This window comes from Anomaloglossus baeobatrachus, chromosome 2 (assembly GCF_048569485.1).
Source record: "Anomaloglossus baeobatrachus isolate aAnoBae1 chromosome 2, aAnoBae1.hap1, whole genome shotgun sequence".
NCBI classification, from domain to species: Eukaryota; Metazoa; Chordata; class Amphibia; order Anura; family Aromobatidae; genus Anomaloglossus; species Anomaloglossus baeobatrachus.
In genome coordinates, this window is record NC_134354.1 from 748,982,748 (window position 1) to 749,008,988 (window position 26,241).

General features: G+C 44.2%; 1 protein-coding gene across 1 annotated transcript in view; it reads left to right on the top strand.

Annotated features, from left to right (window-relative positions):
- Positions 1-26,241, top strand: part of LOC142292241 (stromelysin-1-like) — a 77,976-nt gene that overhangs the window by 25,695 nt on the left and 26,040 nt on the right. Inside the window, exons 6-8 of the mRNA XM_075337459.1 lie at positions 383-863; positions 1,942-2,072; positions 15,472-15,631. Coding sequence (XP_075193574.1) covers positions 383-863; positions 1,942-2,072; positions 15,472-15,631 — 772 coding nt within the window. The remainder of the gene's footprint in view (positions 1-382; positions 864-1,941; positions 2,073-15,471; positions 15,632-26,241) is intronic.

Sequence of the window (26,241 nt, forward strand, 5' to 3'; positions counted from 1 at the left end):
AATGCTAAGTGAGACTCAGGGCCCAAACCTGTCAAAAATCTTCTAATATTGGAAGATGTCCGTGACATATAGGCTAAAAAGATCATGTCCACATATTAAAAAAAATAGTTAAATGCTTAATGATGAAAGACTATATATACTGCTTTGAAGTCATTAATCATCCTGTAATTGTGAGATGGATGTGAGTGAATGTGTCTCTCATGGGGATGCCACTGTAAATATGCACAATGCACTGTTTTTCCACATAGGTCCTATGGTGTCTATATCTTTGTTGTAAATTATTTATTCTTTATTAGTGATGTATTGCTCAGTTCACTTCCATACATTCATATAACTTTAAAGCAGAACAGAAAATCTTGTAACACATCTATTTCATAAACAGGACCAAGAATTCCTAACGGGCCAAAACCAACAATAAAACCTCAACCTAAACCACCAAAGGAGCCTCAGCCTAAACCACCAATAGGACCTCAGCCTAAACCACCAAAGGAGCCTCAGCCTAAACCACCTAAAGAACCTCAACCTAAACCACCTAAGGAACCTCAGCCAAAACCACCTAATGAACCTCAGCCTAAACCACCTAAAGAACCTCCACATAAACCACCAAAAGAACCTCCACATAAACCACCAAAGGAACCTCAGCCAAAACCAACAAAGAAACCTCAACCAATACCACCAAAGAAACCTGAACCTAAACCAACAAAGAAACCTGAATCTAAACCAACATGGAGGCCAGAGACAAAGCCAAAACCAAATCCAGCAGATGATCCAAAAAACCCAACAGTTCCAAGAAAATGTGACCGAGAGTTAAAGTTTGATGCAATAACTAGCATGAGAGGAGATTTACTATTCTTTAAAGAAGGGTACTTCTAAACTAATACATTACTTTTTATTTTAATATAGATTTGTAGTAAGACAGCATTAGCTCAACGGTAGATTTTCCATTTTTTAACTGAGACTCTAGTGCAGGGGTCCCCAACTTGTGGCTCGGGAGGCACATGTGACTTGTAGGTCCATGATGTGTGGCTCGCGGCTGTCTTCCAGCTTGGTACATTAACATTTGGTCTAGCAAAAATCTTTGAAAAGCAGGTCTCCAGACAGTGACTTTTGTGAGTAGCCCCACATAGAGCAGATCTGAATGGGGGTAACATAGGAACCCCTGGATCTTGGTATATTGCTTTGGTGCGATGTCTGTGGAGAAGCTTTGGCTGTCATTATACCTGTAACGGGGGATCTGGGTGTCACTACTGTGAGGGAAGTGGGAGCTGGATGTGGCTTACGACCCTCTCTGAGAGCTGACTGTGGCTCTCGAGGTTGGAAAGGTTGGAGACCATTGCTCTAGTGGTTAGCTGATCACTATGAATCTGGCATAAAAAAAGTTAACAAGTTGAGCCCAGAATGGAATACAAATATCTGTGACCAGGTGAGGTTGGGTATGGGTTTTAGTTGGGTGAAATAGGTAGGCCTCCTTTGAGAAATATATTGGCAAATCACACGACTTAAAAATGGATGTGCTGGTGTGATAATCCGAGCTGTGATTTCCACAAATGTGTATTGCACGGGAGAAGTTCTAAAAGCCAGAGGGTATGTGTTATCTAGCTGTAGATGCGCCTATAGGTGTACAAGAGTGTAGCCTGTAAGTGTATACCAGTGTTAAATTTACAAAAGTCTTAGTAATGAGCGAAATAGAGCAGGGGTATTAGTATAAGTCCTATGTAGACATATGAGCCTGGTTACTGTATTCATGATGGCCCGAAAGTGTAGTGGAAAATAATTAGGAGTAAATTCCAGAATTGAGCATGTCCTGGATTAGTATTTTGAGAGTGTCAGTGTTTGGACAGGAACATTTATAATGGATGTATTTTAAGTGAAAGCGTCAATGTAAATGAGCAAATTATTAAGACTATTTACTAAAATTATTCTACATCTTGTCTTCCTAAGGATATTCTGGAGGAAAAGTGGAACAAAAAACAATGTTGATACCATCTTAATTAATGCTACTTGGCCCAGACTTCAAAGCATTGATGCAGCCTATGAAGTTCCACAGAGAGACATTGTCTACCTGTTCAAAGGTTAGTAATAAAATAAAATATGCTCATCAATTATAGGATTAAAGAGTAATTAAACTTTTTTTATTTAATTATTGATCAGCTCCCTGACGGGCACAGATACAAAAGAGCCCTTGTGCAATAACAATATATGCAGCCCAAGAGCTCATCGAAATGCACAATTCCACCTTCTTCGGAAGTAGAAATGGGACTCCTAAACTCTTGGGCTCCAATATGTGTATCCCCACCAGCAGCTGATCAATAATTATATAAAGGCAGGACTGAAGAGTTAACACCGGCACTCAGCAAAAACATTTCCACCATGCACTTGAGTGTTGGTCATCAAATATCCATAGAGTCCAATTGTAGGTACAAGTAAAAAAGAAGGAAAAGCAGCACTCACTCATGTGTAAAAGTACAGCAGACTTTATTCCAAAATTCTAAAATCCATCATGGTATCAGTGAATGAACAAGAGCCGTTTCATGCCAAGCGAGAGCTTCTTTCTAGTCTCCAAGGACCCTTTTGTTGCCTCAAAAAAACACACAATGAATGCTATGAGTTTTAGAAATTATCCGAAGTCCATTCCTCTGCACCACAACCCCTTTAGTTTGGGAAGGAGTCCTAAGACTGAGTAGAAGGAGATCCAGAGTCCCACCAGAAGAAGCAGGTGTCTACGGAGCCAATGTATTGAGTGTTTTTTGTGAAATGTATTTCACATTTTATACAAAAAATAGAAATCTCATAATTTTCCACTTGATCTAATATTATCCAAAAGAAACCAGAATGGTGGTGTGGTTGCCTCTGCGCTGCTGGAAATGATGAAATAGCCAATGCGTAGATTTAAAGGTGGATTATTCAAAGCATTTCAAAGTGCTCCTCACTTCTTCATCAGGAAAGTCACCAAGTCTTCTTGACTTTCCTGATGAAGAAGTGAGGAACACATCGAAACTTGTTGAATAAACCCCCCTTTATACAGTATCTACCTATTGGCTATTTCATCATTTCCAGCAGCATAGAAGCAACCACATCACCTTTCTGGTTCCTTTTGGATTTCTCTCAGCCTTACGGCTTGTGGAATCTGCAGCAGCTAGTTTTAGACTTTATTTAGGGTTATAAACGCAGAAAGAAGAAATGGCACTTCCTTGTAGGGATATCAAGAGAAATAGGGGTGCTCTTCCACTTCCAAAGCCGTACAATGTAATTAAACAAGGCACTCCCGAACTTGAAAGTGATGCAAGTTTATTTAATGTGCATGAAATAACGTTTTTGGTTCACTATAGACCTTCCTCAGTTGCACATTAGTGGAGTGGACTAGAGGCATAGGATGGCATGAGGCGCGGTATCCACCGCTGCATGGGGGCTGTCATGGCGGGAGTGCCTTGTTTAATTACTTTATTCAGGGTTATGTGATGCACAATCACCCAAGGGGAGCGACCATTCTACTGTAATATCCCCCCAAACAAAACCGGGTATAACCCTATTTACGCTCATTTATCCACAGTTTTTTCCACTTGGTCTAATATTAGACTCATATTTCTTGTTCTGTACAAATGACTTTTCCGCAGTCTTGTTATCATAACAGACAGGATTGAAATTACTTGTAGTACCTCTATATACAGTGCCTACAAGTAGCATTCAACTCCCTGCAGATTTAGCAGGTTTACACATTCGGAATTAACTTGGCATTGTGACATTTGGACTGTAGATCAGCCTGGAAGTGTGAAATGCACTGCAGCAAAAAAGAATGTTATTTCTTTTTTTTTTTTTTTTTTTTTAAATTGTGAAAAGTTTATTCAGAGTGTCATTTATTATTCAACCCCTCAATCCACCAGAATTCTGTTTGGTTCCCCTAAAGTATTAAGAAGTATTTCAGGCACAAAGAACAATGAGCTTCACATGTTTGGATTAATTATCTCTTTTTCCAGCCTTTTCTGACTAATTAAGACCCTCCCCAAACTTGTGAACAGCACTCATACTTGGTCAACATGGGAAAGACAAAGGAGCATTCCAAGGCCATCAGAGACAAGATCGTGGAGGGTCACAAGTCTGCAAAGGGGTACAAAACCCTTTCCAAGGAGTTGGGCCTACCTGACTCCACTGTTGGGAGCATCATCCGGAAGTGGAAGGCTTATGGAACTACTGTTAGCCTTCCACGGCCTGGATAGCCTTTGAAAGTTTCCACCCGTGCCGAGGCCAGGCTTGTCCGAAGAGTCAAGGCTAACCCAAGAACAACAAGGAAGGAGCTCCGGGAAGATCTCATGGCAGTGGGGACATTGGTTTCAGTCAATACCATAAGTAACGTACTCCACCGCAATGGTCTCCGTTCCAGACGAGCCCGTAAGGTACCTTTACTTTCAAAGCGTCATGTCAAGGCTCGTCTACAGTTTGCTCATGATCACTTGGAGGACTCTGAGACAGACTGGTTCAAGGTTCTCTGGTCTGATGAGACCAAGATCGAGATCTTTGGTGCCAACCACACACGTGACGTTTGGAGACTGGATGGCACTGCATACGACCCCAAGAATACCATCCCTACAGTCAAGCATGGTGGTGGCAGCATCATGCTGTGGGGCTGTTTCTCAGCCAAGGGGCCTGGCCATCTTGTCCGCATCCATGGGAAGATGGATAGCACGGCCTACCTGGAGATTTTGGCCAAGAACCTCCGCTCCTCCATCAAGGATCTTAAGATGGGTCGTCATTTCATCTTCCAACAAGACAATGACCCAAAGCACACAGCCAAGAAAACCAAGGCCTGGTTCAAGAGGGAAAAAATCAAGGTGTTGCAGTGGCCTAGTCAGTCTCCTGACCTTAACCCAATTGAAAACTTGTGGAAGGAGCTCAAGATTAAAGTCCACATGAGACACCCAAAGAACCTAGATAACTTGGAGAAGATCTGCATGGAGGAGTGGGCCAAGATAACTCCAGAGACCTGTGCCGGCCTGATCAGGTCTTATAAAAAATGATTATTAGCTGTAATTGCAAACAAGGGTTATTCCACAAAATATTAAACCTAGGGGTTGAATAATAATTGACCCACACTTTTATGTTGAAAATTTATTAAAATTTAACTGAGCAACATAACTTGATTTATGCATCTGTTATGCACTTTGATTTATGCATCTGTTAATAAATCCTGCTCTTGTTTGAAGTTTGCAGGCTCTAACTTATTTGCATCTTATCAAACCTGCTAAATCTGCAGGGGGTTGAATACTACTTGTAGGCACTGTATACTGGATGACATAGTATCCACTATTTAAAATAGGTGGAATCAAAGCTCACCTTCTTATCCTTCTTTCACAATTAAGCCAAAATAGGAAATAGAACTCCATATCAAACCACCATAAATTATGGCAACCTCACCATATCAAAACCTAAGAACCAAAAATTTGAGTTTGCACAACCATCATATAAATCATCAACAGAAATTCTGCATATATTAGATATCTTTATTACATCATAAGTACAAAAATAAAGTGCTGGTACCCACAGACATTAAAATTCCCTACCCCATAAAAACATCCTAAAACAAAAACTGGTGCAGTGTGGAACAATATTTGTAATTATTCAATGAAAGGGTTAAATATTGCACATTTGAGAGCTCTGGGTATAACCATAATCAAACATATAGCGTATCTGCTGGTCCAAATCACTCCATAAATAGTATAAAGTGCATAATGCAAGGGAGGTATAGGATGGCTGACTCGGTATAGTTAAGGGCACAAGGGGAACAGTATCATCACCTGTCCTAAACACACATAATATGCATATATACCTCTTCAATGAAATTTATGAAGGGAACACCGAGGTCAGTTTTTACAATCAGCCACCTATGATCCAGCAGGTGAAATTGGAACCAAAACCCAGAGATCAGACCACACTGCCCAGCACCTCGACGCGTTTCGCTTCCGCTTCGTCAGGAGGTGCTGGGGCAGTCTAATGGTCATTCTTATATAGTGCAAAGCCCATCTGATGTTCTCCATGGCGCGCGCCGCAGGCCGGAAGCCGCGTCATCCACCGCAGCCGGCGTCCCGGAAGACGCTGTGCGCATGCACAGTAAGCGTCTCTCAATTGGGCGCCGGCCAGGGAGGGGAGGCGGCCACCACCATGCAACGCGCGCACTGACGTCAGTCCGGCCAGCAGCCATGTTAGAAGAGGGCACAAGTAATGGCAGAATACATAGTATGATTTCAAACAGCCTGGTATACAAATTAATAAGGCGGACATATGTTATATATAAATGGATCCTGAATACATCATGGTAAAGATATATTAAATATAAATCCATGCATAACGCAGTATGCCATCCCATATATGGGCGGACAATTACTCAATGCTGACCTCTAGAGGATAATTCCTCATAAATACCATTAGTGAATACAAGATCCAGCACTGATTTCATTAGAATATATAACATATTTAATATCATCATGTCAGACAATAAGATGGTTATTTAGATGTTATCTTCATCCCAAGTGAGGAACTCCCAAATTATTGTTCATGATCCGTACGACAATTCATACAGTAAAAGATCCATTTCATCCGCCAGAATTCATTTAATGTATTATGCAGCCAGGAACTCTATGTTGAAGTGAATGATTAAAAGAATGACCTAAAATCACAAAAAGGTGAGTAAGTCGGTTGGCAGCTAAATCATATGTCCAAGCAAAAGCTAACACAGTCCTCAATACATCTCAACAAACCCTGAGTTACAAATCTTGATCAATCAAAAGGCTCATCCATAGAAACGGAGAGAAGGTGGCGGAACAATCCCCCCAGAGAACAACACAGGAAAATCAAGAGGATCATCAACAGGATTCACAGAAAGGGTTTGAAGGAAATAAGGTCATTCAAACCCTTTGGTTTCTCTGTCTCTAACGTGGTGATCCACCTGACCTCCTTTTGGGCCAAAATCTTTTAAGGGTCACCACCCCTAGGACTCAGGTATACCCTATCTATACCTCGAAATTTGAGCAGGCGCCAATTACAATTGTGTCTATCTCGAAAGTGCCTTGGAATGTTCTTCATTAAATCCAATTCCTCAGTCTTCACAGTCCTAGCCGCCTTCTTGATATCTCTGATGTGTTCGAGAATTCTTACTCTGAACTCACGGGAGGTCAGGCCTACGTAAATGAGCCCACATGGGCATATAGCCCAATAAACCACATGAGTTGTTCTACAATTGATATTGTGAACGATTTTAAATTCTTTGTCATGACCTGAATTATGAAAAGTGAATACTCTTTCCATCTGTGAGCAGGCCCCACAATCCCCACAATAGGAGGAACCCCACCTTGGTCCTCGTGATTTCTCCAAGAAATTAGAGGGAGGTGGTGTGTAGTGGCTTCTCACCATCATTTCTTTTAAAGTTTTCGACCTCCGTGGTGTTATGGAGGGCCTATCTGTAAGAGCAGATCTAAGATCACTATCCGATAATAATATAGGCCAATAACGGCCAATCACCTCCCTCATTTCACGCCATTGAGAATGATAAGGCGTGATGAGCCTCACTTGGTCATCAGATGTCTTAACAGCCGACCTCAGAAGATTTTCTCTAGGTGTGGCCCTGGCCCTATCGTAACCACGCTGAATTACATCATCTGCATAGTGTCTATTCTTAAATCTCCTTTTTAGTTCTAAAGCCTGTTCCTCAAAAAGATTAATGTCTGAACATATCCGTCGGGCCCTGAGGAACTGACCTGTTGGGACTGATTTTATGACCTGTGGTGGATGGGATGATTTGGCACACAACAGAGAATTGACGGCAGTGTTTTTTCTATAGATGTCTGTCTTGATGGAACCGCACTCGCTCCTCACGACCTTGATGTCCAAAAACTCAATAATGTCCGTGCTGCAATGATAGGTCAGATGGATATTAGAGGCATTATTATTCAAAGATGACAAAAACAGATCAAGTCTCTCCCGCTCACCCTGCCAGATCGCAAAGATGACATCTTTGCGATCTGGCAGGGTGAGCGGGAGAGACTTGATCTGTTTTTGTCATCTTTGAATAATAATGCCTCTAATATCCATCTGACCTATCATTGCAGCACGGACATTATTGAGTTTTTGGACATCAAGGTCGTGAGGAGCGAGTGCGGTTCCATCAAGACAGACATCTATAGAAAAAACACTGCCGTCAATTCTCTGTTGTGTGCCAAATCATCCCATCCACCACAGGTCATAAAATCAGTCCCAACAGGTCAGTTCCTCAGGGCCCGACGGATATGTTCAGACATTAATCTTTTTGAGGAACAGGCTTTAGAACTAAAAAGGAGATTTAAGAATAGACACTATGCAGATGATGTAATTCAGCGTGGTTACGATAGGGCCAGGGCCACACCTAGAGAAAATCTTCTGAGGTCGGCTGTTAAGACATCTGATGACCAAGTGAGGCTCATCACGCCTTATCATTCTCAATGGCGTGAAATGAGGGAGGTGATTGGCCGTTATTGGCCTATATTATTATCGGATAGTGATCTTAGATCAGCTCTTACAGATAGGCCCTCCATAACACCACGGAGGTCGAAAACTTTAAAAGAAATGATGGTGAGAAGCCACTACACACCACCTCCCTCTAATTTCTTGGAGAAATCACGAGGACCAAGGTGGGGTTCCTCCTATTGTGGGGATTGTGGGGCCTGCTCACAGATGGAAAGAGTATTCACTTTTCATAATTCAGGTCATGACAAAGAATTTAAAATCGTTCACAATATCAATTGTAGAACAACTCATGTGGTTTATTGGGCTATATGCCCATGTGGGCTCATTTACGTAGGCCTGACCTCCCGTGAGTTCAGAGTAAGAATTCTCGAACACATCAGAGATATCAAGAAGGCGGCTAGGACTGTGAAGACTGAGGAATTGGATTTAATGAAGAACATTCCAAGGCACTTTCGAGATAGACACAATTGTAATTGGCGCCTGCTCAAATTTCGAGGTATAGATAGGGTATACCTGAGTCCCAGGGGTGGTGACCCTAAAAAGATTTTGGCCCAAAAGGAGGTCAGGTGGATCACCACGTTAGAGACAGAGAAACCAAAGGGTTTGAATGACCTTATTTCCTTCAAACCCTTTCTGTGAATCCTGTTGATGATCCTCTTGATTTTCCTGTGTTGTTCTCTGGGGGGATTGTTCCGCCACCTTCTCTCCGTTTCTATGGATGAGCCTTTTGATTGATCAAGATTTGTAACTCAGGGTTTGTTGAGATGTATTGAGGACTGTGTTAGCTTTTGCTTGGACATATGATTTAGCTGCCAACCGACTTACTCACCTTTTTGTGATTTTAGGTCATTCTTTTAATCATTCACTTCAACATAGAGTTCCTGGCTGCATAATACATTAAATGAATTCTGGCGGATGAAATGGATCTTTTACTGTATGAATTGTCGTACGGATCATGAACAATAATTTGGGAGTTCCTCACTTGGGATGAAGATAACATCTAAATAACCATCTTATTGTCTGACATGATGATATTAAATATGTTATATATTCTAATGAAATCAGTGCTGGATCTTGTATTCACTAATGGTATTTATGAGGAATTATCCTCTAGAGGTCAGCATTGAGTAATTGTCCGCCCATATATGGGATGGCATACTGCGTTATGCATGGATTTATATTTAATATATCTTTACCATGATGTATTCAGGATCCATTTATATATAACATATGTCCGCCTTATTAATTTGTATACCAGGCTGTTTGAAATCATACTATGTATTCTGCCATTACTTGTGCCCTCTTCTAACATGGCTGCTGGCCGGACTGACGTCAGTGCGCGCGTTGCATGGTGGTGGCCGCCTCCCCTCCCTGGCCGGCGCCCAATTGAGAGACGCTTACTGTGCATTCGCACAGCGTCTTCCGGGACGCCGGCTGCGGTGGATGACGCGGCTTCCGGCCTGCGGCGCGCGTCATGGAGAACATCAGGTGGGCTTTGCACTATATAAGAATGACCATTAGACTGCCCCAGCACCTCCTGACGAAGCGGAAGCGAAACGCGTCGAGGTGCTGGGCAGTGTGGTCTGATCTCTGGGTTTTGGTTCCAATTTCACCTGCTGGATCATAGGTGGCTGATTGTAAAAACTGACCTCGGTGTTCCCTTCATAAATTTCATTGAAGAGGTATATATGCATATTATGTGTGCTTAGGACAGGTGATGATACTGTTCCCCTTGTGCCCTTAACTATACCGAGTCAGCCATCCTATACCTCCCTTGCATTATGCACTTTATACTATTTATGGAGTGATTTGGACCAGCAGATACGCTATATGTTTGATTATGGTTATACCCAGAGCTCTCAAATGTGCAATATTTAACCCTTTCATTGAATAATTACAAATATTGTTCCACACTGCACCAGTTTTTGTTTTAGGATGTTTTTATGGGGTAGGGAATTTTAATGTCTGTGGGTACCAGCACTTTATTTTTGTACTTATGATGTAATAAAGATATCTAATATATGCAGAATTTCTGTTGATGATTTATATGATGGTTGTGCAAACTCAAATTTTTGGTTCTTTTTTTTTTTTCTTCTTTCACAATTGTCTATTGCCTGGATTAGCACATACGCATATAATGCTTATATACAATCAAATAGGGTCTGGGTTCAGTCTATTGCTGATAATGTCCATATGAAGAAATGGAAGTGAAGTTTAATATTAGGTCTAGTGGCCAATATTTAGGTTACGGGATTTTAGATACTTATTATAAACTAGAAGGTGGCCCGATTCTACGTATCGGGTATTCTAGAATTTACGTATTGTGTAGTTCATGTATGATTTTTGTTATATATATATATATATATATATATATATATATATATATATATATATATAGAGAGATGTTGTTGTCTGTAGTTACCAAGTGTTTGTGTAGGGCGCTGTACATGTTCTGGGTGTTGTCTGGGTGTGACGGGGGGTGAGAGCGGTGTTGTATGTGTGTTGCGTGTGTTGCGTTGTTTGTGGAGCGCTGTGTGTCTGTAGCGTTGTGTGTGTGTTGCGCGGTTTGTGTGTGTGTGGTGTGTTTTGGGGGGAGGTATGTTTTGTGCAATGTGTGTGTTGTGCGGTATGTGCGTATATTTGTGTGTGCCGCAGTGTTTGTGTGTTGGGTGTTGTGTGTGTGCAGCGTTGTCTGTGTGTGTGGGTGTCTGTGTAGGGCAGTTGTTTGTGGTTCCTAGTGTGTGTGTGTGTGTGTGTGTGTGTGGTGTGTTGTGCAGTGCGCGTGTGTGTGTGTGTGTGTGTGTGCATCAGCCTCTCTTCTCTCAGCCTACCTCTCCCAGCCTTCCTCCTCCCAGCCTCCCTCAGCATCAGCCTCCCTCTCCCAGCCTCCCCAGCATCAGCCTCCGCCAGCATCAGCCTCTCTCCTTCCAGCCTCCTCCAGCATCAGCCTCCCTCTCCCAGCCTTCCCCAGGATCAGCCTCTCTCCTCCCAGCCTCCGTCCTCCCAGCCTTCCCCAGCATCAGCTTTCCCCTCCCAGCCTCCCTCAGCATCAGCCTTCCCCAGCATCAGCCTCCCGTTCCCAGCCTTCCCCAGGATCAGCCTCTCTCCTCCCAGCCTCCTTCCTCCCAGCCTTCCCCAGCATCAGCTTTCCCCTCCCAGCCTCCCTCAGCATCAGCCTCCCTCAGCATCAGCCTCCCGTTCCCAGCCTTCCCCAGGATCAGCCTCTCTCCTCCCAGCCTCCTTCCTCCCAGCCTCCCTCAGCATCAGCCTTCCCCTCCCAGTCTCCCCCAGCATCAGCCTCCCCAAGCATCAGCCTCCACCAGCATTAGCCTCTCTCCTTCCAGCCTCCCCCAGCATCAGCCTCCCCAAGCATCAGCCTCCACCAGCATCAGCCTCCCTCGTCCCAGCCTCCCCCTCCCAGCCTCCCCCAGCATCAGCCTCTCTCCTCCCAGCCTTCCCCATGATCAGCCTCTCTGCTCCCAGCCTCCTCCAGCACGCCGTGCTCCTCTGCCGACACTCACACACCCGATCGCATCCACTCACACACACCCGATCGCATCCACTCACACACACCCGATCGCATCCACTCACACACACCCGATCGCATCCACTCACACACACCCGATCGCATCCACTCACACACACCCGATCGCATACACTCACACACACAGACACTGATGATATCGCACATACGCGCTTATACTCACAACATCCGGGGATATCACATGCTTCTGGCCATGTGATCCTCCGGCAGGTCCTGGAAGATCACAACAGCACAGTATCGAGGCCGAGAAGCAAGCGATATCCCAGGATGTTGTGAGTATGTGGATGCGATGTGATGTGTGTGTGAGAGTGAGTGTGATCTGATTTGTGTGTGTATGTGTGTGTGTGTGTGCTGTTATGTGTCTGTATTTTCCGCAGCTGCAGGACCTTGATGTGTGGATGCGATGTGATGTGTGTGTGAGGTGTGTGTGAGAGTGAGTGTGAGCCGGTGTACACTGGTAACTATGATACACATCGGGTAACTAAGGGACCTTAGTTACCCGATGTGTATAATGGTTACCAGCTTTCACGGCCTCCGTGAAGATCCCAGCATCGCAAGGTTATGTGTGGCGCTGCTGGGATCCTGACGGAGCCGGTGTAGAAGCAAGCGATATCCCAGCATGTTGTGATGTGTGAGGTGTGTGTGAGAGTGTGTGTGAGAGTGAGTGTGAGAGTGAGTGTGATCTGATGTGTGTGTGTACTCACCTGGGAATCGGGGCTCCGTGTCAGTTGGGCCAGAGCGAGCGTGGATTGCGTGAGGGGGGCGGGGCCTGCAGAGAGCCGGGGCGAGAGGCCAATCCGTGTGGGGGGGCGGGGCCATGGCGAGCCCAGCGGCCAATCAGCTTTGTGTCCCCGTAAGGACACAATTTCGGAGCATGACAGACAGACAGACAGACAGACAGACAGAATAAGGCAATTATATATATAGATAGTGATATGAAATGAAAAATATATAGAGATTTTTTAATACATTTAAAGGGGTATTCCCATCTCCAAGATCCTATCCCAATATGTAGTAGGTGTAATAATAAGAATATTTATACCAAAATTATGTCACACAACGGGTTATAGAACGTAACATCCAATGGTGACAATCCACTACTACATTCCCCATGTAATCATATAGAAAAAAGGCTATTAGAACCAAACATATATGTGGCACCCCTGAGGCTTCAGTCGCCACGGGGTACTGCACCTCCATTAAGGTGCGGTACTCATCCCTGGTAAGGAGAGGTTAATCGCTGGTGTTTCTCACATTCACAAACCACACAGTTAGGGGCTTTCCCACCAGGGAATTGGCTTAGGATAGGCAGGAGGTGGCCATCACAAAGCATGGGACTTTCCTGGCCACTAAGACAACCACCTGGGGGGCGGGCACCACTTGACAAAAAGGGAAGGAATATCTTCACACTCAGGCAGTCAACCCCAGGCACAGCTTGGGGTGAGGGACAACCAGGACCTCTGTCCAATCTTCTGCTACCTCCCACTTCTGGGAGGGAGTGCCAAGGTCCAGCGGCTTGGAGCAGATTGCTCAGCCTGGGTTCTCTACAGATACATGGGATTCCAGGGTCTGCGGAGAGTGCAGGAAACACCTGCAGCCCGTTCCACATACACCAGGATTGGAGAAACTGCAGAGACTGTGTACACCTGTCCTTGCCGGTGCCATCTCCCAGCTCCTCGGCGCCAATGGCCATTACTCTCCTCATCACATCATCTTCCCCAGGGCACTGCTCCACCTGTGGGGAGCAGAATTATCTTTGCTGCTACTACCATCCGCCCCAGAGGACAGTGACAGCAGTGGCGGCTAATTCATGGCTGCGTACCGCAGGTGGCGTCACGAGATAAATACAACCCCCATCATCCAAACCATGCCTGTCATCAACTTCCCCTTTTATTGTACGCCTCGGTGCCACGGAACCGGGCAGGGCCACTCGTGACATCCCTGACCCGTCATCATCGGCCCGGCGACAAGTAAGGTTAATTCCTTGCCCCGTGGGTGTTACATATATACACCTATAACAAAAAAATAGGCAGTACACAATATAAAGTTTATTAATGTATAGAATAGGGGTATAATAAGAATATTAGCAGATACCTCTGTCAAGCTTCCACTAGGGGGCGCAGGGACTTAGTGGAGATTGAACTCCAAACTGCAGTAATACAAAAGCCCACCAGAGGTCGCTAGCACAAGAGTAAGAGTAGTTAGACAGCCCAAGTCAAACCGGGATGTCACATCAATACAGGGGAATGAGCAAGCCGAAATCAAATGGAAAGCAAGGGGGTCAAAAGCCGAGAATCACGTAAAGAGCCGAGGAGGAGCAGAGCCGTAGTCAGGGGACATTACTGACTTCAGAGGCCGGGAGAGCACATAAGTACAAAGGTGGGGGTGGAAGCAGAGACACGGGACGGGAGCAGGGTCGGGTGGACAAGGCGGACAGACAGTATGGGGGGAATGGAGGTCAGGGAGAGGAAAGCAAGCTGGATAGCGGGGAAGATCAGAGCAACTCATAGGAACCAGTGCGCACGCTGCAGAGCAGGAACTACTGACGACTTCTCGGGGGAGTCTACGCCATAATAAAGCGGTGAGAGTCCCAAAATTAGGCATGACCGAACAGACCCCTCCCTCCTGACTTAACCTCATCAGAGCCAAGCAATAGTCATGACAACCTCCAATTAGAAATGTAGTATAGTTCTCCTGATTAGCCATGTCACTTATCTCATGTGCAGGACATTACAGTAGCTTAGGTATCCGTGGTTACGTCTATGCTAATAGGAACAGTTAGTTGCTAGAGGTCGTAACCATGGATACCTAAGCTACTGTACTACTAAATACTATTACGACTATGCTTATAGGAACAGTTAGTTGCTAGTGGTCATAACCATGGATACCTAAGCTACTGCAATGCCCTACATATGAGGGAAGAGGCATGGCTATATAAGGAGAAGTATACTACATTTTTAATTGGAGGTATTTGCTAATATTATTATTACACCTACTACATATTAGGATATGAACTTGGGGATGGGAATACCCCTTTAATATAAGATCTCAACCTTAAACAATGGATCTTTTTCTGACTACACATTCCATTTACTTTTAAATTAAAACCAACATTGTTCCTGAGTAATTGCTAATAGTATGTGGTACAACTGTACATACATGTATGAAGGTGCACTGATGTATCATGCCTCCTGCATATGTGACTGGATGTATGAGGGTTGGAAACTGTGGGATCATCAATGGTCCATTATGAAAGGGGGGCAGTCACATTCTGAAATGCCACCTCATGCACCAAGAAAGTTTGCTTCAATTCTAACAGTTGTCATCCAATTGCCCAACCCCCAAAGATCCATGTAAAGTAGCATTCACTTGAAAGGGGTTGTTTATACTGCAAATTAAATAAATGAATTCAGCACTGAATTGTTTGTGTCACACAGGCAGACATTTTTGGATTACAAAAGGTTTCAGCTTGGTCCGGGACTATCCCCAAGATATCTCCCAATTTGGATTCCCTGTTTCTGTTAAGAAAATAGATGCAGCGCTGTTCTTGAAAGAAGAAAGGAAAGCAATTTTCTTTGTGCGAGATAAGTACTGGAGGTCAGTGATTGCATGTGATGGGCATTGCTTTTACGTTAACAATTGTAACAAAATAATGATAATAATATTAATCTTTAGTTCTATAGCGCCAACATATTCCGTAGTGCTTTACAATTCAGGGGTTCGTCTACACACAATCAAAAGAAATAGTTATAGAAGATACAAAAATTAAACCAAAAATAAAGACGACCCTGCTCATAAGAGATTACAATCTATATTGGGGTGGAGGTGACAAGGTACAGGTGCCTATTTAAAAGGATGGTCCAGCCATCTCAAAGAAATGGGGATAGATAAGGCTGCATGAGCCAGTCACCAGCCAATCATTGTGATGCTTTTGGGTGCGGTGGAGTCTGACGGAGAATTATGTTCTGAGAAATAGTGGAGGGGATGTATATGAATTGACTGCGATTAGAGAGAGTGATAGGACACTGTAAAAAGATGTGTTTTTAGGGAGCATCTGAAGTTGTCTAAGTTGTGATTCGTCCTAGTTTCTTGAGGTAGAGCATTCCAGAGGATTAGTGCAGCTTGAAAGAAGTCTTCGAGCCGGGAGTGGGGGGTTCGGATTAGTGTGGATGTTAGTCGAAAGTCGTTTGCAGAGCATAGAGAATGGGTAGGGTGATAGACAGAGATGAGGGTGGAGATGCAGGGGGTGCCACACTGTGGAGAGCTTTGTGGGTGAGAACAAGCAATTTAATTTGGAGCAATGACTGGCACAGAGCGGAAGCATCCTCTGAATAACGATTAGCCAGATAGGTGACCCTGGCTGCAGCATTAAGGATGGACTGTAGAGGAAATAGTATAGTGAGGAGGAGGCAAATTGATAGAGAGTTACAGTATTCAAGGAGGGAATGCATCAGGGCCACAGTGAGGATTTTTGTTGTTTCCATGGTGAGAAATGGACTGATTCTAGAGATGTTCTTCAGGTGCAAGTGACAACAGTGGATTATACTCATAGGAGTAAACACAAATATTATACAGAACCTATTATACAGAAACTCAGTAAATGTATATGTTGGTTAATCCCCTTTAAATAGTAACACAATTTTTTAAATTTAATTATTGGTCAGCCTTTGTAAAGTTATGAATCTTTGTAATAGATACCATTACCTTAATTTGCTTCCATCTTTTACACCATGCTGAAAATAATGGCTCGGCTACCTAGTTCATTCTGTCTAAGTTAGCTGATTTGCACTGCAAGTCTCATAAAATTTATACTCCTATCTGAGCTTTTCTGCTCTCTTCTCCCATGCTCAGAGAGGACAAGCCATCCCTTTAGAAACCACTAAAGCCAATACATAAAATAAAGCATCAAAGATGACAGAGATGAGCGTTCTTCCACCACGTTAGTGTTATGCAAGTACTGCACACAATCACGGCTATTGGGAGAAATAAAGCCTACTGTTAAGGGTGCTTTACACGAGACGATCTATCGTGCGATAGATCGTCGGGGTCACGGTTTTTGTGATGCACATCCGGCATCGCTTGCGACGTCGGGCTGTGTGACACCTCCGAGCGACGCAGTATCGCTCACAAATCGTGAGTCGTGTACTCGTCGCTCGGTTTCATAATTTCGTTTAATTAAAATGGCGCCGGTTGTTCATTGTTCCCGAGGTAGCACACGCCGCTCTGTGTGACACCCCGGGAACAATGAACAGCAGCTTACCTCCGTCCCGTGGCACCCGCCGGCTATGCGGAGGGAAGGAGGTGGGCGGGATGTTTACGTCCCGCTCATCTCCGCCCTCCGCTTCTATTGGCCGGCCGCTGTGTGACATCGCTGTGACGCCGAACGTCCCTCCCCCTTCAGGAAGAAGATGTTCGCCGCCCACAGCGACGTCGCACGGCAGGTAAGTGCGTGTGATGGGGGGTTAACGACTTTGTGCGGCACGGGCAACTAATTGCCCGTGACGCACAAATGACAGGGGCAGGTACGATTGATCGTGAAATTGCACGATAGATCGTACTGTGTAAAGCAGGCTTTAGGCACGTGCTAATGCACTCACACAGGTAACAGCAGAGAGAAAGAACTAACTAGGTAAAATTCAGTACCTGTACACAACTAGTTATTGTACAGATTAGAAAAGACTCTAAAGACATAACTAACAAGATCTCATTGGACTAGGCTCCCTGAATGGCCGTCAAGGGGTTTCTCGTACCTCCAGAGTGGAGGCTGCAAACAATCCTAAGAAAGAAAAAGATAAGCATGCTGGGAGGCACGAGTATCCAGGGTGAGAAACAAACACATATGTACAAGGATAGACAGAGGGAAAATAAACAGAAACAAGCTGAATACGTGAAATCTCCCAGACACCCAAATGGAGAGAAAAAGAAGAAGTGTCAGGACGGGATAAACTCACTGATTCTCTAGAAAAAGAACCTTGGGTTTACCATGCAGGATAAACCCATAGCTGAAGAGCCCTCCTAGGTCAAATTTTCATTCCCTTTAAATAGTCACATGTTCTATAACATCATGCCAGTTATAGAGAAATCACTCTGAACTGACCACCGTAGAGAGAGGATGTATTTGGAAATTGCTGGAGTCTTTGCTTTCTGTTGATAAATCAAGGGTTGATATCATCCTTGCTGGTAGTTGCTAGCTAGTCCTATCTCAGGTACAGCCAGTTTGTGACCACTCCCATTCCCTTTAAATAGTCACATGTATCATCACATGATGCTGGTTATAGAGAAATCACTCTGAACTGACCATCGTAGATAGAGAACATATTTGGAAATTGCTGGAGTCCAAATGTCTGCAGCTCTGGTGTTTGGTTGCTACGTTGCTCTTTACTGATATCCTTTTGTTTATATTCCACTATCTGTCTCCCTTCCCCTTTGTTGGATTATTTTAGTGGGGATGTCTAGTGCACGCACCGGCCTTGGCACTATTCATGGTAAGTTTAGGGACAGTAAGGCACTAGGCACGTGATGGCGGCGAAGGGAATGACCTGATTAGGAACGTTAGAGAGCTTAGGGTGCAGACACAGGTTAGTGTCAGAGGTTACCTGTTTCATCCCTCCCTACCATAAGGGCCTTCCTACCCCTTTTCGATCCTGTTGTAACCTCTGTTGTGCGCCTTGCTCTGAATAGCCACAAAAGAGAAAAGACATTGCACATGTCCGCACAACCTATTTGTAATATCAAAACACCTTTATTAGTGCACTTATACACAATAAAACCATTTAAAAACATGAAAAGTGCAGAAGCAACAACCTAGCACCCACAGACATCATCAATGGATAAATAACCATACAATTTAAATGTGTATTGCCAGAGACAGATAGGTCTGCATGCCCCTATTTGAACAGTGACCTATATGGGCTGCAATGGGCCGTAAAGAGTCACCTAGATAACAATGAAAGGCAATTGTGCCCTAACAGCAGGTTTACAATCCACATAAGGAAAGCTATATCAGGTTTTGCATGTAAGGTATATAGCCATGCATATAATGCCACACCGAAGGATACCTATGAGGGCATGTGACCATAGGGTGAAAAAGAAAGCCGATAACAGCCAAAAATAGACACATATAATACAATATTGTCGGCTCGGCCCCACACCCAAGAGCGGCCAATTACCCACCCAGCTGGTGATCCCCAAGGAGGGGGAAGGTGGGGGTATGCCTGCGGAGGGACTTGTAAAGGGGGGGGAGAGAAAAATACCGTCCGTGGCAATAGGTCTGTGGGTACAAGGATTCCCACGCGTATCGCCGCTGCTGCGGCTTCGTCAGGGAAAGAAAAAGTGATAGAGCGCTGAAGGTGAGAGGTATTTAAAGTAAAAAGTATAGTCACCTGTGCTGTGACGCTGGCGCGGTCCGGACCGTGTGTGTCGTGCTAGGCAGTGGCGCATGCGCAGTAGAGCATGGACGGCAAGTCAGGAGGCTCATGAATAGCAAGAAGCAAAAAGCACTATGTCTATAGGCACATACGTAAGGATCAACCACGCAACAAACCAGGGAGGAACACTGTCATGCCACTCAACAAGTGGCTGGTGACCACTCCATATATCACACATCCGTGCAACCAACATAGATCCTGCAGGATCACACGAATCGCCCAACCATGCAGTGCAGGCATACCATAATGTCACAGAGTGGAAAAGTCCATTCCCCCATAGCATATATATGTAGTAAGCACTGCATCTACCGGCATATAAGTAGGGATCTGCACATGCAGGTGCACGAGAGGCACATCATAGTGCCGAATTACCTTGGGGGGGGGGGGGGGGACACTGACATTACAGTGCGCCAAGCCGGATTGCAGTTTGAAAGGGGTGGGAAGAGAGGGGGGGGGGGGGGAAAGGGGGGGGGGAAGGGGAGGTTTTGAGTTTACGGGAGGGGAGGGGGGGGGGGGGGAAGAGGCCAGAGGAGGAGAATAAGCAGACCCAAGGGAACCAGAAATCAAGGAACCCCTGACTACCAAGCTTAGCTTGGACAGGATAACCCGTAAAAAATAGTTGCAATGTCTTTCTCAACTCTAGTAGAATTTAATTTCCCACCCTGCCCTGATGTAATAAACTTACTGTGGAACATGACTATTTCTAATCAATGTACCACAGAGAAACCACAAGACCCCTGATCCATTATGTCATGAGGACATAAGGAACCATTCTATACCCATATACACTCTTTTTGTTGTTTTTGTTTTTCGAATTATGCATGCGATACACCTCAACAGGGCACACCGCAGGCACCAAGGTCCTTAAACAAAAGTCCATGGAATGCTTCCATATAGTCATACATGACAATCCAGAAAGTCCACCTTTATTTCTCCCCAATCCTGCAGTCTTGCCATTAGGCGCCGGCCTCTTGATATTCCTTGGGGGGAAAATTCTTCATGAGACTGAAGTCATGATCCTCTGTTCCAAGTCGCCATGTTAATCGGATGCCAGATAAATAAATAAATAAATGGACCAACAGTAACGACCACCCAGAAGGCCTCCAGGCCAAAGAAATCCAGTGGCAATAGATATCACGGATATCTCCAGGAAAGTCCATGCACTGAAAAAGGCTCTAAAAGGCATTGGAATCCCGGTGCTCCAGATGACACCTTCAAGGAACCGGGACATCCAAGGTGTTCCAAGAGACACTCTATAACAGGCATATAAAGAGAGTCACCATTATTTACATACATATGGCCGTCAAAAGTGTGTGTGGACACATAGTATCCCCACTGAGAGATCATCTCACTAAGATTGCAAAAAGAACTAAATCCTAGGAACTGGAAAGCCCTCCATGTGGATTGTTACAGAATTTGTAAACAGCTATTACAGTCATCTTTGATGTTATACTGTTATCCCCAAATTAGATGGCAACCGTACCTGTATACAGTGCATCAACCGAGGAATCCCGTGAACAACAACTCCTCGTTTAGACCTGCTGGAGAGACGGAGTGCAAGTTGAAAATCCATTTGGACTCTTGTTGTAACAACCATTTATGACATGTGCCACCTCTACCATTTCCGAAGTACTTCTGTAATCCAAAAATACGTGTGCCTGATGTACTACTCCGATGATGTGTCATGAAGTGAGAGGCTACTGGGGTAATAGATTTACCCTTCCTTATGTCTGATGGTGCAAGGTTAATCGTAGAGAAATGTTTTTGGATCCTCTTACGGAGTTCCTGCGTGGTCTGTCCTACATATACTAGGTCACACGGACATATCAGGCAATAGATTACATTCCGTGTTTTGCAGTTTATGTAACCAGTGAAAGCATAACCCTTGTTGTCCTGTGGGTTATTGAAAACATTAGACGTGGGTGGCATATGGTTGCAGATGTTGCATTCACCACATGGAAAAGACCCTTTTAGAACCACACCACGATTAAGCCTTGCCAGGGGTCTCACCAAATGGCTCCTTGTAATGAGGTCCCTCAAATTCGGAGCCCGTCGGGCAGTAATCTGAGGGTGCTGATGCACCATATCAGATGTCTGTGTATCTAAAGTAAGCACTGACCACCGATTTTGCAGTATGCTTCTAATTGTTCCCCACTGATCATTAAAGGTGGTGATAAACCTCACCTTTCCATCAATGCGCTTCTGGGTGGTCTTAATCAAGGAAGCTTGTGTCTCCGATGAAGCCCGTTGGTATGCCTTAGACAGCACTCTCCTGGGATATCCTCGGGCACGGAACCTATTGGTGAGTAATGCTGCCTGTTGATAAAAATCTTGATCGTCCGAACAGTTACGTCTCACTCGAAGGTACTGACCCGTTGGTACTCCATTTTTCACATGATGTGGGTGGAAGCTGTGAAATTCCAAAAGGCTGTTGGTGGCTGTTTGCTTCCTATATAAGGTAGTCGTCAATTGGTCCCCTTTAGTTGAGACCAGCAGATCCAAAAACGGCACTGTAGAGGATGAAACCTGATGAGTCAAGAAGATGTTATATGAGTTCACATTCAAAGTTGTGATGAACTCATCACATTCCTCCTTAGACCCTGACCATATGAAGAAAATGTCATCGATATATCTATACCAATGACTGACCTTGCTACGAAAGACGTCCAATACAAAAACCTGTGTGGTCTCCCACCAACCTAAAAATAGGTTGGCGAAGGCCGGCGCACAGCGAACCCCCATGGCTACGCCCGAGACTTGTCTATAGAAGTTCCTATCAAATAGGAAATAGTTGTGCTTTAGCAAAAAATCCAATAAATCTATGAGGAAGGAATCATGCATACGGTCTGAACGTGCCTGATTGTCCAAGAAATAAGAGACCGCATGCATACCATCCTCATGCCCTATGTTGGAATATAGGGACTCCACATCGCAGGTAACAAGCAGTGCCTGCGATGGGAGTGTGATTTTCCTGCAAATGTCTATAAAGCTGGAGGTGTCCTGCACAAAAGAAGGCAGCCGGGTGGTCATAGGCTGTAAGAAAAAGTCTACATAAATGCTAGCCTTCTCACAAAGGCTGCCTATACTAGCAACGATAGGTCTTCCCGGTGGCGAGGTGATAGATTTATGCACCTTGGGCAGCATATAGAAAGTCGGAATAATGGGGTGCTCGACCCGCATGAATTTTTTCTCATCTGTAGAGATGATGCCAACTTGATGCGCCCTATCCAGCAAGCGATGGAGTCTTGCCATAAAGGGGGCAGTGGGATCCGACGGCAGTCTGCTATAATAAGCTGAGTTGTTAAGCTGCCTATAGGCCTCCTCTAAATACATATTTATAGGCCAAATCACCACATTGCCCCCTTTTATCTGCTTCCTTAATAACCAAATGGTTATTGGTTTTCAGGCTAGTAATTGCCTTCTTCTCCAACAAGGTGAGATTGGGGGCCCTGGGGTTGCTAGCCGGCAATTGCAAAAAATCATTTTTGACAAGCTCAAAAAACAGCTTAATTGATGGTGCAATTGAAAATGAGGGGGTAACAGTAGACTTGTTTTTATGAGGGAACTTACCCCTACTGATATTACTATCACTCTCCTGCAGGAGATCCAGCAAGTCCCGGAAAACCTGCTGCTCATCTGGTTCCAATGCATCAATGGCTTCTGGTTTCTTAAAAAGAACCTGGAATGTTAATCTCCTACAAAAGAGGTACAGATCTTTGATCAGTGTAAACTTATCCAGCCTATGTGTTGGTGAGAAAGTGAGCCCTTTTCTCAAAACCGAAACCTCGTGGGGGGACAAAACATAGTCAGATAAATTAATTACCTGCAAGATGTCCTGATTCTCCTGGGTGGTTGTAGGCGGCCTCAAATCCGTTGTTTCGGTCTCGCTCCGAATCTGTAGTGGTTCGTTTGTTTGCGAGTCCTGGTTGTTCTTCTTGTGAAAACCCCTCCTACGGCCCCCTCGTCTGGTCCGGTATCCGGATCGCTGCCGGTGTTGGACAAATGATCCTTGGGGATCACCAGCTGGGTGGGTAATTGGCCGCTCTTGGGTGTGGGGCCGAGCCGACAATATTGTATTATATGTGTCTATTTTTGGCTGTTATCGGCTTTCTTTTTCACCCTATGGTCACATGCCCTCATAGGTATCCTTCGGTGTGGCATTATATGCATGGCTATATACCTTACATGCAAAACCTGATATAGCTTTCCTTATGTGGATTGTAAACCTGCTGTTAGGGCACAATTGCCTTTCATTGTTATCTAGGTGACTCTTTACGGCCCATTGCAGCCCATATAGGTCACTGTTCAAATAGGGGCATGCAGACCTATCTGTCTCTGGCAATACACATTTAAATTGTATGGTTATTTATCCATTGATGATGTCTGTGGGTGCTAGGTTGTTGCTTCTGCACTTTTCATGTTTTTAAATGGTTTTATTGTGTATAAGTGCACTAATAAAGGTGTTTTGATATTACAAATAGGTTGTGCGGACATGTGCAATGTCTTTTCTCTTTTGTGGCTATTCTTAAATTCCATTGCATTTCCAGCACTCCTTTTTTCTATATATATGTATATGCTGCTGTGGTGCACTCCTTCCTCCGCTTTTTGTGCGCCTTGCTCTGGACATTCCCTAGCCCTTGCGTAACAGAAGCTTTGCAAAGGAATCTAAAATTAATTTTATTAAATGTATATAAAAATACAACAATTAAAAAGTGAAAATAAATGAGGAGAAAGATACTACAAAGAAAATAAGAGGACTCAGCAATGTGCCAAAGAATAGACTGTGGTAAGTATTTTGTAAGCTGACAGTCAGTGAGGTAGAAAAATAAAAATCAAAATAAAATACAAATTGTATCAAGGTAAGTGCTTTTAGGACTGGACAATAGTCAATGTGATAGAATAATGTAAATAGATATAAAGTGCATAAAAGAATTGTTATGAATCATACTACAGTGAGCACAAGGGAATACATAAGCAGGTCGTAAACATACAGTACAGACCAAAAGTTTGGACACACCTTGTCATTCAAAGAGTTTTCTTTATTTTCATGACTCTGAAAATGTTAGGTTCACATTGAAGACATCAGAACTATGAATTAACACATGTGGAATGAAATACTTAACAAAAAAGTGTTAAACAACTGACAATATGTCTTATATTCTAGGTTCTTCAAAGTAGCCACCTTTTGCTTTGATCACTACTTTGCACACTCTTGGCATCTCTTGTTTAGCTTCAAGAGGTAGTCACCGGAAAGGGTTTTCACTTCACAGGTGTGCCCTGTCAGGTTTAATAAGTGGGATTTCTTGCCTTATGAATGGGGTTGGGACCATCAGTTGTGTTGTGCAGAAGTCTGGTGGATACACAGCTGATAGTCCTACTGAATAGACTGTTAGAATTTGTATTATGGCAAGAAAAAAGCAGCTAAGTAAAGAAAAACAAGTGGCCATCATTACTTTAAGAAATGCAGGTCAGTCAGTCCGAAAAATTGGCAAAACTTTGAAAGTGTCCCCAAGTGCAGTGGCAAAAACCATCAAATGCTACAAAGAAACTGGCTCACATGAGGACCGCCCCACGAAAGGAAGACCAATAGTCACCTCTGCTACGGAGGATAAGTTTATCCGAGTCACCAGCCTCAGAAATCGCAGTTTAACAGCAGCTCAGATTAAAGACCAGGTCAATGCCACACAGAGTTCTAGCAGCAGACACATCTCTAGAACAACTGTTAAGAGGAGACTTTGTGCAGCAGGCCTTCATGTAAAAATAGCTGCTAGGAAACCACTGCTAAGGACCGGCGACAAGCAGAACAGACTTGTTTGGGGTTAAGAACACAAGGAATGGACATTAGACTAGTGGAAATTTGTGCTTTGGTCTGATGAATCCAAATTTGAGATCTTTGGATCCAACCACCATGTCTTTGTGCGACGCACAAAAGGTGAATGGATGGACTCTACATGCCTGGTTCCCACTGTGAAGCATGGAGGAGGAGGTGTGATGGTGTGGGGGTGTTTTTCTGGTGACACTGTTGGGCATTTATTCAAAACTGAAGGCATACTGAACCAGCATGGCTACCACAGCATCTTGCAGCAGCATGCTATTCCATCCGGTTTGTGTTTAGTTGGACCATCATTTATTTTTCAACAGGACAATGACCCTAAACACACCTCCAGGCTATGTAAGAGCTATTTGACTAAGAAGGAGAGTGATGGGGTGCTATGCCAGATGACCTGGCCTCCACAGTAACCAGACCTGAACCCAATCGAGATGGGTTGGGGTGAGCTGGACCGCAGAGTGAAGGCAAAAGGGCCAACAAGTGCTAAGCATCTCTGAGAACTCCTTCAAGACTGTTGGAAGACCATTTCCAGTGACTACCTCTTGAAGCTCATCAAGAGAATGCAAAGAGTGTGCAAAGCAGTTATCAAAGCAAAAGGTGGCTACTTTGAATAACCTAGAATATATGATTTTTTTCATTTGTTTCACATTTTTTTGTTAAGTATTTCATTCCACATGTGTTAATTTATAGTTTTGATGCCTTCAATGTGAATCTACAATTTTCAGAGTCATGAAAATAAAGAAAAATCTTTTTTAATGAGGTGTGTCCAAACTTTGGGTCTGTACTGTACGTGTGACAAATAAAAGATAATAAAGAAAAGTGTACGTCCCAATGCTCATTGCGATATGTGTAAGGGGTGCTTCACACATAGCGAGATCGCTACCGAAATCGCTGCTACGGCACGGTTTTGGTGACGCAACAGTGACCTCATTAGCGATCTCGCTGTGTGT